This window comes from Anopheles moucheti, chromosome 3 (genome assembly GCF_943734755.1).
Source record: "Anopheles moucheti chromosome 3, idAnoMoucSN_F20_07, whole genome shotgun sequence".
In the NCBI taxonomy this organism is placed as follows: Eukaryota; Metazoa; Arthropoda; class Insecta; order Diptera; family Culicidae; genus Anopheles; species Anopheles moucheti.
The window spans coordinates 3,680,108-3,692,514 of NC_069141.1; the positions used below are offsets into that span (position 1 = coordinate 3,680,108).

At 41.6% G+C, this 12,407-nt stretch overlaps 2 protein-coding genes across 3 annotated transcripts in view; one reads left to right on the top strand and one right to left on the bottom strand.

Annotated features, from left to right (window-relative positions):
• The window catches only part of LOC128300267 (dual 3',5'-cyclic-AMP and -GMP phosphodiesterase 11), a 55,204-nt gene that overhangs the window by 28,878 nt on the left and 13,919 nt on the right, over positions 1-12,407 (bottom strand). For both annotated transcript variants that reach the window (XM_053036277.1, XM_053036276.1), the window contains exon 2: positions 12,319-12,399. The gene's annotated coding sequence lies outside the window, so the exon portion shown is untranslated. The remainder of the gene's footprint in view (positions 1-12,318; positions 12,400-12,407) is intronic.
• LOC128300284 (uncharacterized) lies at positions 11,194-12,043 on the top strand. The gene is made up of 3 exons (XM_053036298.1): positions 11,194-11,319; positions 11,393-11,590; positions 11,651-12,043. The coding sequence occupies exons 1-3, from the start codon at positions 11,235-11,237 to the stop codon at positions 11,992-11,994; spliced, it is 627 nt and encodes a 208-aa protein (XP_052892258.1). The 5' UTR covers positions 11,194-11,234; the 3' UTR covers positions 11,995-12,043.

The window sequence follows — 12,407 nt, forward strand, 5'->3', positions numbered from 1 at the left end:
CGCATCGTAGGCTAAAATTAGAACCAGATATGTCGCGCAAAGTTCGCTCAACTTTCGATCGGACGCGATTCCATTCACGCGTTTTTCAAAGCCATGCTCTTCCTGCTGCCTGCCGTTTAGGGCAGCACATTTGTTTTCGATTTTCCCAGCGTTATACTACTCAGCTCTTCGTAGTTCTGCAATATATTATCTCACCCGCACTGTTAGCTACCGTGCCGAGCGCGTTGGAACCTTCATTGGTGGAGCGGACGTAAACTACCGAAAATTTTGTTTTTAATCGCATTTCCACCGGAAAGGGTGCACTTGGTAGTAAGTTTTTAACGAAACTAATTTAACTCAGTCTTCTATCATGTATGTAGACTAAACTAAGAGCGCAAAAACAAAAACGAAAGCAGCAAACCACTAACTAAATAAATGTCCAAAGCGATCCTTTTTTTCTTAGTGTTGAACTTTTTTGACAGAATAGCAGGACCATGGGAACAGACACCGTTATATGCAGTACAACAATTACTTCCAGAGCTTGCAATAAAAAAACGGATCTACCGCTTGTATCGTAAACTCGTTAAATACACCAACCCGACCCGGTTTCTATTGCCATTCGTACAATCCTTTCGCATCTCCATTTTGCTGACCGTGAACCAGAAGCAGAATAAATAAAACAATAATTTATACCGACACAACGAACGGACGAACCGGTTATGCTGCTGGCGAAGAGTTTTACCGCTTGGTTCAACTCGGTTGCGCACCTGAGAGAAGCCATAATTTAGGCTGACAGACTGTTCCAGGACATCGTGAAGGACATCAACGTTGAGGCAATTAGGCGAGTGCGAGTAAGTTTAACTGATGGTTTCTCAACAGTCCGTTACGATACCATTGCAAAGGCCATCCTACTGCGGTAGACTTAAAGTTGGGCTTTACTTTCCATTCTTCCTTCCGCTTTTTTGCGGTCCGTATGCCCATCATTGGGTTGGCCCATTAGACACCGGGAAGGAGTACCGAGACCTCTTCTGCTCGAGATGATTAAATTAAATGTGACATACAACCGAGAAGATTCCTATTGAGAAGATGTATTTTATGTACTGGGAACCACCATCCACGACGGCCAGTGCAAGAACAACGGACAGGTGGTGGGGTATCGTTTACTTCGGACGGGATTATGATACAAGTGGAAAGCTCTACCACACACCGGAGCGACCAGAAGATTCCAGAAAGTTGTTGCTAATTAAATTTTCTCATACCCGGCGGCTGGTAATTGTTCACATTGTAATTGAATTGCAGCACAAGCTTAAAACTTCTACAATCTTTATTACAAGGACTACAGGACGGATCTCGGTGGGGTTATTATATCGAAAAGTGTCATCTGTCATTTGTAACAATATTTACGTTGCGGATGCGTATTAGGTATTCTTTCGAAGTCTTGAAGTAGATGAACAGTAATTTCTTTGAAATAATTGTGAACTCTCGATGAGGTTCTGAATCGATTCCTTGCAAGTGATGGAATGTCCAAACTCTCTTATCTACCAGTTGCTAAAATTCTTTATCTCAAAAACCGCCAAACACTCAATATCAGCAATTAAAATTTTACCAACATTGATTAAAGCAGATTAGCACAAGAGCCGTTTCATGGGTTTACGTAGGATTTCTTTAAATGTTGTGTAACTCCCCACAGTTTTCACCACCTCGCAACAACGTGCCATTATCGATAATATAGCGCCAACGAATACCCAATGACCACAACACGGAGTACCAATTTTGCGAAAACAAATGGAAAACTTTTGGGCGAAGTCTTACGGTTTAGCCACAACAGTATCCCGAATGGCTACAGGGCTGGGATAAAATGAATCACTCGATAGCCATATCCTGCGTCCGCTGCTTTTCTATTCTAGCTCCAAAACCGCTAATTAATGGTTAATTATTTTTCATCAAACGTATTTCATACCAAACCTAACTAACAAAAAAGTGACTAAAGCCCTTCCAACGTTTCTTCTCGAGCGATTGCGCGATTTTTCGAAAGCGCGCCTGTATACATTATCCCAGTTCGGCTGGACCACGCCAGAAATGGAAGATGGGTGAAGAACAGCATACTTTAAGCTGTGCTACTCAAACTTTGAATACCCTCGTCAAACGGTATTGTTGCGTTGGTCGGTCTGTTGTCGGAACCGATAATTTATCAACGGACGGATCTTATCATTCGACAAAAGACACTCCAAAGCAACCCCCTCCTGTCGAAGGATCGCCGGGAGCTATCTGATAGAAAGCAAAATGGAATTTCACCCTTTTGTCGCACAATATTTCTTCACCTGAGCTGGTATTGGGGCAGCGGAAAATATATGGAAAATGATAAAGTTCACAAACGATTTTTCAAAAATATTGCACCATGTGCTGAATGAATGCATTGTGCATGCTGCTGCTGAGCGAATTCGGCTATGCAGTTTGGTACACGGTGGCGGCCACGAGAAACCCCTCTTTCTCAACCCATTTCCGATGAATCAGCTTCCGGGCCGCTACATACTTCCTGTGCCCCGATAATGCAAACTATCGTTGCCTGCAGGCACACGGCCGATAGGCAGCCAGCCGGTCGTCGAAATTCTGACACACGGAAATAGAATTCATACCACTATCTGGCAGGCTCTCAACAAGCTCTTTGCAAGCCTTTTCCTTAGACCGGATGCCGTCGAAAGAGCACACACACACACAAACATACAGCCAGCAGTGTGGCCGCAGTCAAAAGTGCCAGTGGAACATATTCATGTGCATGTTTCTCTTTCGCTGTCGCAGGTGCCCGAACGTTTCGACGCACGGATGAGACGAAAAAAAGGCAAAATAAAGCAAATTCCATTTGACGGAACACGCCATTCGAATAATGTGTCACCGCGCACGTGTATCCGTTGTCGAAATTTCATCCGAAACAAAGGATCCATTTCCGTGGCAGGATTCCGTGTGAAAGTCAAAGTTAGTTTCAGATCCCCGGATGACATGCCTTATGCATATACGTGTTCGTCCGCTGTGTTGTTTTGAGCTTTTTATACTTTTACGAGAATCATTGTTCAGTTTTGTTAATAAAATTTACATTAGTGAACTGATCCTGGCATGGGAATGTTTAATAAGCGGGTATTTGAACATTTGTTATGCCCATGCAGGAAATTTCAATTTGCTATTACTTATACAGATATTAAACAAAATGATGGATTCAACATTTTTATACAAAAATATTTAAATTATTGTATTAAAAGCTCAAGTATGTTGAAATTAAGACACCTAATTATGTTCAAATTTCGAAAAGGAAAACCAATTACCACACAAGAATCATTCAAACGAAACCGTTTCGCAAAGTTGAAAGAATAAAGCATACCACGGGGAATTGATACCTTTGTGCGTTATTTATGATTAGCTTTTCATCGAGTTTGGAACAAGTTTCTGCTAGGTGTATCCAACCTTTTGGTGAATCAACCGTGTACAATACAATGTACACAAAGTGCCGAGCTTATATTTTACTTTTATGCGTTTGAGTAACCTTTTAGCAGAACGGGTACGAGTATTCAAACCCATGCAGTCAGAAAATCGGTTCGGTTTCAGCTTTCAGCTCATACTGGACAAAAATTCAAATAAAACACCGCAGGGTTTCCAAGCTTGCTTACTGTATTTTGAGCTCATAAAAGAGAAAAAAAAGAACTGCATTCAATAGCGAGAATGAACGGAAGAAAAAAAAACCCGCCCCGAACGGCAACATTGCACGTTCTCGCTGCTGTTTGGCACAGTTTCGGCCACTTTCGGTGTGTGTGCCGTATTTTACTGGACCCTTCCTTGGCAGGAGGAATTTGACGATCTAGACACAGTTATGTGCAACATAACGACGAGCGGAAGGGATACACATCGAATAGGAAGAACAAGAAGCGGATCTGGAAGTAGGAGATAACATCCAGCCAACTGGCTTTACCTAGTTTTCGTGCAAGCGTCCAATTGGTACCGAGCAAACGGACAGCGTCATTCGGTCTCCAAAGTTTGTGGATATCTGAAAGTAAAGATATCGGGGATCAAATGCAAATACCTACAGTGTCGGTTGCACATACACTTATATGACAGATAAGTACACCCAGCTGCTTCACAGAGCACATGGAAATACATTGTTTTATCAGTTGTGTTTTAAAGTACAATTAAACAACAGACCAGCAAAGAAATGATCGACAGATATGTTTTAACACAAACGTACAGTGTGGAAATAATTTATGCGTTTATGAAATGTTTGTGTAGTATTAAAATAGAACTAGAGAATAAAGAATAAATGACAATGGGTGATGTTTGTACTGTTTTAATTCTAGAACATATTCATGCATTCTTTATCTAACATTGATTAAACAGCCAGTCCGTTTGATATTTAGTTGTTAATTTGAATTGTTTTTGAACGAAAAAAAAAAACAAGTATTTAAACTACCCTTAAGAATTAAACACGATTTAAAGTTCTCTTTCTTCACGAAATAAAATCCTAAAACTATAAACCTTGTTCAAAATATGACAAAAAAGGATAAAAAATAGCATACTTTTATCATCAGCGACGAGAGAGAATGTCTGCCAAAAGTTCGAGGATCGAAATGATTCCTGGACCATCGTTTAATTTCTTGGAGGAAAATGATCATCAAATTTACACAATGGGAAGTAGATTAAATCGAGCTTAAACAGAACAAGTCCACGAGCGAGCCAAACTTTGGTACACTGCTGAGAACTTTGTTCACCATGCACACCATGATTGTGTGTGCTTTAGTTCATGGCTAACATAATTTATGACTTGGCAATTGGTATACTGCGACAAAATGGGTAAATATTTTATTAAAACAATTATGAATAATGATTTTAAGCATGGATTAACATTTCCGAGAATAAAAGCTTTCTTTATCTGTCAACAGAATTGCTACAGTGCCTCACACATTTCAACGTCTAGCACATGTGACTAAAGCCAATCGAGTGTTCGAATACACTGATAATGTGTACGCTGTGGTACCTCCGCCCAAGTCTTTGCCATGTTGTCATTCTAATCCCTTTCAAGTAAAGCTGTCGTGTAGCAAAATAGTGCAATTATAAATTCAAAATGATAACTCATCGGAGACCGACAGAGGCAAAGAGGCATACAAAATGACAACAGTACCGATGTTTCAACATACAGCGAGAAGATACCGAACAGAACGAACAACATGTCAATTGATTGCGTACAATATAATCCCCACCCTGTGAGTATATAAGTTGACGCAAGTGAACCAAGACTCATGATCCTGAACGAATCATCGCACCGATACACTCACGCGACCGGCAGCGGCCACGTTGGCGAAAGGGAAGAAAGGAGGCAGGCAAAAACAAACACTAATGGATGCACTGAAGGGTGCATCACCCTAATGAGAGGGTACTAAACGACCACACACACACTCACCCACACCGATGGACGGTTATTCGCACGTGTAAGGTTTTCCTTTATCGGGCAGATTATTTATTGAGTGACAGATTGGTCGGCACATTGGCAGAGGTGTCTTAGACGCAGAACCCAGCAGCAGTCAATTAATGAATGATAGTACAACAAATGCAGCCGAACGTGGCGTCAAAGCCAAGAGCAATTTTAAAACAGAGCAACATATTTCAGTATTGGATCACATCCAGCTTCCTGTTTCGGCCGAACGAATACGATGTCTGATGTCTCGCGTCTCCGGTGAAATGGCGTCCACGGTCACATGGCGCTCGTTCAGCGGAATACTAATCAATATCAACGCTTCCGTTCAACTTCGTGCCCTTTTTGTCGCAGAAGCACATTGCTCGCTCTTTTCCTCGCAAACGGTCTGTCTGTTGACCATCGTCGAGTGGTGTTGCGGTACGCGAGTTTAGTTTAATTAGAGCTTATTTGTTGCGTTCGGTGTTCGTGACCAGCTGGTGCTGTTGCGATACTAACAGAAGGTGTGCAAACAGGCCAATGCCACCATGGTAACGGAACAGCGCTGATGCACCGTGGTGACGACGCTTCAGTATTCCTGTTCTAAAGACTTTCGAGATTGAGCTGCAACGATTCCTGCACAATGGTCGAAGATTGTGGTACTAATCTAACCTTGAACTGAAAGATTATGGTCAAAGTCGTTGTGGAAGACATGAGCAGCTAACTTAAGCAATAGAAAAACGATATTCGTATAGTATGAGAGCCTGACCAATAATAGCCAAATATCTTCTTCTCCTTTAGTGTACTACGGTCTATACTGGATTATAACCTCAAGAGGTCTATATACCTTTATTTTTACTTTGATTTATAAATTTTGAATATGTTGAGATATAATAGGTAACATAATCATATTTTAGACGTAATACAAAGTGCAAAACCCTCTTTAGCATATGATTTTTTTATTATTCCATCAATTTTCTTACCCCTTCTTCTTTGCGTTACAAGTTTCTATCAAAAATTGAACACCAGATGAATAAAAGTGTTGGAGGGCTCTTAAATGCAACAAAAGAATTTCAACAGGAAACCCATGTCTAGCGTGAATTTCGTTGTGTTTATTTTCGTACCAATCATCCCCTATTCTGTGGCAAAATAGGAAAATAAAGTAAAGAAAAAAACGAATATCTCCCACTCGTTCGTTCGCTTTCTTCTCGGCGAAAATGCAACATTTCTGGTAGCGCCAGAGCAAGAGTCGATACTCCCCGGTAAATTAGCTTCCCGCCGTTTATGGGTACGGTACACATGCAACAACATTCACCCCACGCTCATCGTGCCCCCGTGTGAGTCTCGTACATAAAATCGATGATCGCACGTCAGTTGCAACCGGCCGGCAATTTCTCCCGGCATCCCTTTCCGCGCTAAACGATGCGCATCGAAGTCTTCCAACCGAACGTTCTATCGATCATTTTTAACTTTATCGCTCAACTGCAGCGATACCCAGGCTCAATCAACATGGATCGGTTTCTTGCTGAACGATGCGGATGTACGTAAAGGGGGGGGCACTGATACGGCTGTTTTCGAGGGCCAACAGGGGTGCACACCATTTGTTTCACAATTCGGTAAGGCACTCCACTTGAGAGTACTTTGTTAAGCCACACCATTAAGTCAACTCGACAAAACTTCACCGTGAGGAAACTCTAATTGATTCTAGAGCTCGTGCAGCTACCCTGTTGAGAGTAGTCGGTCTATTGATGAGTGCGAAAAAAGAGCTACCAATGCAGGGGTTTCCAACTTGATCGATTAAAAAAAGCAATCGAATACTTCATTTTAATTTGAGCACTTGCCTAACTGTTATACCAACTGATCTTGATAAGATGAAATAGCGATCGTAATGAGGATATTTGCAAGCTCTTGGAAGTAAAGCTTGAAGGTTGCCCGTACTATTTTTGTTTGAATAATGTTTGAACCCCGTTTAATATTTTCATCGCATCGCCAATCGCTGATCAAAAACGGGTTTTTGTTTCATTTATGAGCGCGTTACGGTTGCGAAAGAAACTGTTTCTTTAAGCACCGTGTACAAGAGGAAGTACGATAATAATAGGAATTTAAAATTTCAAACGAATAAAACAAAACGGCACGTCTAGGCGCATCGACACCGCACCGTGTGTGGGTTGCCGTGCACATAAATACAAATAAAGAACGAAAGAGAAAGAGAGAACGAGAAGAAGAAAAAACAATCGCATAAAATTGAGCAAAATTATAAATAAACATCACGGTGCTGCAATAAGACAACAAAGCGAACGGCCGTACGGGAGCACCTCCGGCAGGACATCGGCCACCATCGCTTCAGCCACGTTTGCACCCCCGTCCCACAACGTGCCGTGCGGCGAACAAATTGGAGGATGATGATGTTGATATCGCCGCATATTTCAATACGTAAGACAGCGGACCAAAGCATAAGACACGGCGTTGCCGAGGGCGGACCTGGCGGCACGGTTTGTAACTGGGCGAGCGCGCGGTTGCTTAAGGATGTATCGATGGGCGGCATATGTACACTCCGCGCCAAACCGTGGCTCACCCACAACCACCCAAAAACAGCACCACAAACCAATGCGACACCAACGTGAGCGTGCTGCGATATGCTTTTCGGAAGACGTCAAAAGTAAACAAAACAACAGAGAACGCCGGCTCGGCCAACCCCGGGTGAGACAGTTTGTCCGCCTTTTTCCGTGCGCCTGCACGGATGGGTTTCCTTTCACCGACACCCATTTCCTCACAAAACCCAACCAGAAGTGGCCACTTTGGTGCCTCGCTTTTTTCCGTTTTGTTCAATGTACAACTTAGCTGCGCGTGTATGTATATCTTTCATTTTGGTTTTGTTACTTTCTCTGCTCATTTAAAAACACTCTCGCTCACTTGATGCACTTAAAGTGCATTGCATGACGGAAGGAATTTCCCCCTCTCCCCGCATGGAGGGGGTTTGAAGATACTGCAGCACTTGTATCGCTTTCAGCGCCCCTGCACCAACACATGCACTGCTCGCGCGCTAGCTTACTCACTGGGCCAATCCCGGTACCGCATGCATAACTTAATAAACTATTCATTTTGTGCTGCTTTTCTTCGGCCTTCGCACAAATATTATTTATCACTTTCGCGCAATGCAACGCTGTGGTGCAGCGGGTAGGTTGCATACTATACTATCGACACTTTGAAGCCAAACCGCCACTGTTGTTGGGCAGCTGAAACTCAAACACAATAAACCACAGCAACAACAACATTTGCTCACATTCAAAAAGTCACCGGATGACCGGATGGCAACGCACAAATTCACATGAAATGTGAATCAAAAATAGAACCACACGTTTTATCCATCGGAATTACGAACACGCGAAATGCTATCGCTAAGGGAGCGCACGGTTGCCCGACGAGCTCGTCACGATCCGATGCCACTTTCGCGAATCAGTGTACGTTCGACGCGTCCGGCCGTTCGAACTCGACGCCGTGAGGAATTCTGTCGGAACCTGTCGGAACACCGTGCGCAAGTAGCAGCGATCAACCGTGAGGCCCATAGTGCAACCCTCCGATAGGGGAGCGAGAGATAGAGAGCGAGAAAAGAGAACTCAAGCATCATTCGCCACCCCATTCTGTCCGGTATCCTCCCCTTAATCGTTCACAAACATTGTCCCGAGCACATGCCACTTTTGTCTCTCGTGTTTCATTCGTGTCTGTTTGAATTTTACTCTCGCAGAGCGGAGCAATGGTTCGCTACCGAGAAGTAAACCACATGATGGAGCATTTCAATTCGATCTTGTGCCGAATTACGCGAAAAAAAAGGTTTTACTGTACTAAATATAGTTAACAGCAAATTGCGTACCTTAACAAATTATTGCAATGTGTAAAGGTACAATTTTCTTACAAATTAATAATTGGTTTCTACTGCGATCATTAAGCATTCGAAGCCAAATTTAGAAAGAAATGCAATATTTATATACCAAGCAAATATATTGATTGATTGATAGTATTATTTATCATAAAGTAGTGTAAAAATAACTCATACTACTAACTTCGAAGATCTTTACCCCACTGGCCGTACCAGGCGACTCCATTAACATTTCATACAAGTTTGAGTAGGTTTTACATAAGTCATACTATGCATACTAGGACTGCACGTATTTTGGTTCACTTATGCAGTTATATGTATGTTTCTATCTATGTAACAAGCATTTGATTTGAAAGTTGCAAATAACAATTAAAAAATAATCATAATACGCACCTCCTACTAACATTAATCGGAAAAGTATTTAACATATGTAACTTAACCTATTTCATATAAATAGTGGTGAATAGTGGTTTGAAAAAGTTGTACAATCTTTCACAAACATTTTAGTCGATATTAATACAATTTATGATGATTTAGCACATGACAGTTAAGCAAAACCATAATAATACAGCTTGGTTAATCATAATGCGATGCAGACCGAAAAAGGCGGTTTATTTTCATGCATGTGCAGATTACTCACAGCCACGGCGTTTATTACAGCTATGTACTACTTTCATTGAACTCACCTGTAAATATAAGAAATAGAAGATACAGATTAGAACAATCGTTACAGAATGGTGCATGTTAGTTGAAATAAAGCAATACACGACATTGCCCCCAGTACGTACGGCTGTAGTTCAGTCAACCGAACCCCATCCAGTAAACCCACCGAATCAGCATAAAGTCTAACATAAGGAAGCGACCACCACGCTCAGCGTAACGGTGAAATGAAACCATTCGAGTGTTATGGTTACAAATCTTACACATAAATCGCATACTGCGCATTGCAAACTTATGACGATTTGTGCATTTCTCAGGGACCCCATTGGAAACCGACACCAATGCCAAGGCCCGAAAATGTCTTCAGCCGTAGGTCTGCGTTACAGTTACAGCGGTTTGCTAACATCGTGTGATACGGAAAGCCGCTGAAGTTGCATCATCCAGAAAGCAAAAGGAAAAGGTCAGTTATTGCTTATGCTAGCGACTTTTACTGTACAGTGTCAAACTGGTAATTGCGTATTATTGGTAGAGCTGTAGGGGAGAACCGGAGAACATTTGGTGAGCTCGTTCTTGTATGAACTATTTGAACCACATTTGTATTTCTTACGGGTACTGGCCACGCACATGATATCAAAATATGTAGAATTATATATATTATTTTGATAATATTTATCGCATCTCCTAATGTTCTACCGATCTACGATCCTACGATCTACAGTGTACTATAAAGAGATAATAGTTAATTCTTGATGCAAAACGTTTGATGGAAATTTTATCCAATCTATAACTAACGTAGTGCTCACTCACTCATGTACTTACAATATTATGTATTGTGTTACGTTTAAGTAGAATGCAATTTGTGCAAAGAAACACACTGACACAATTCCACACAACTGACACAAAAACTAATTGCAAATAATGATGCTACGAACATATACAAGTTACCACTATATATCATACATTGTAGATTCAACAGGAGCTCTGATATAAGAATCTTGTTTAAATATTTTCATCTGCTAACTCACCCTGGTAGTTAGCACTTGTTGACTTTACTATTAAAACTAAGTGTGGGGTATATTGCACGCTAAACAACCATCTTATCACTTTCGCGTGGTAATCTTCAGGTAGTTCTTGGAATTTTAAAAAATGTCTAAAGTTTATCAGTAAATAAAGTACTGAATTGCGCATGGCAAGAGCGCTCTGTAGTTTTTCATATATAAGGCGACAATTGAAAGACTGATACTGTAGTACATTTGGATTCGACATACTTTACAGTTCATAATCATCATGAAATCGTTGAAAGTTGTAGTGATTCTAGTGTTGGTAGGAAGTTATGTAAAAGCTGATACATTTTTTGCAAACTCTTTTGATGGTAAGTAAAACGGCCGAATCTTCGCCTATATAAAAGAAATAACTGAAATGTTTCTGTTGTGCCTCCGTGTTAGCGGTAAGAGGATGTAAACAGTTCGAAGATATGGTGGGTTACAATGAATCCCACGCGTACTTCCCAACAGCAGGTCTGCAGAACGTTGGTGTTACAAAAACCTCTCAGTACTTTCGACTGGCGTTCGTTGGCGCAAGCGGTGCTCACACACGGTTTGGTGAATCGTTGTACCCCTACGAGAAGAACGTGGTGGAGATCGGTAAGTTCTGGCTACTTAGATAGGGGAGAAAGGTTTTCATTTGCCAATTCTTCTGCCCAGTGATCGGTGGTTTGGGAAACACGTGGAGCGCCGGAAGAAGCCAGTTTCGTGCGGCATCGAATCAACATAGAAACACTTTGCTCGGCCAAGCACAAACACCAAATATTCTTTCCCGATACCATCCAACCGTAGTGGTGCTAGAAGTGTTCAAAAATGGAATGGTGCAAGTCACCATGGACGGGCAGATGCAACCGTTCCTATCGTTCACCGACAGTAACCAGACACCGGTAAACTATATGACCTTTACCCGTTGGGGTAGTGATGTGATCGCGTTCTACGATTGTCCGCTGCTGGATGTGAACAGATTTTATAAATCGCTTCCCTTGAATCAAACTGTCGTGTAATGATAAACCACTAAAGGCGCATACATCACAGTGAAATAAATCCACGTGTTATGAGCATTAAACAAGTTCTTTCAAGGGGTTTTTTTTACCATACCATTCAATTGATCAATTGATAAACAAATTCTTGACCTTTGGTATAGTGCTCGTCGTCGAAGATTTCAGATGAATGTACTATGGATTAAAATTATCATTCCCTTTCATAATGTATACAATTTCAAACAAAAGTTATTTCGACCGTGTTCTGAAGAAATTCGCCCTAACCGAACTCTAACTACAATTATTTAAAAAGGTGTCAATTAACACTTAATTTTTACTGTTACTTACCGGCTTTTCGTCGCGAACGCCACAAGACGGGCGGTACCGTATCACCCGGGGTGGCCAGTGTGACTATCTTGTCGAAGATTCCTGCGGAA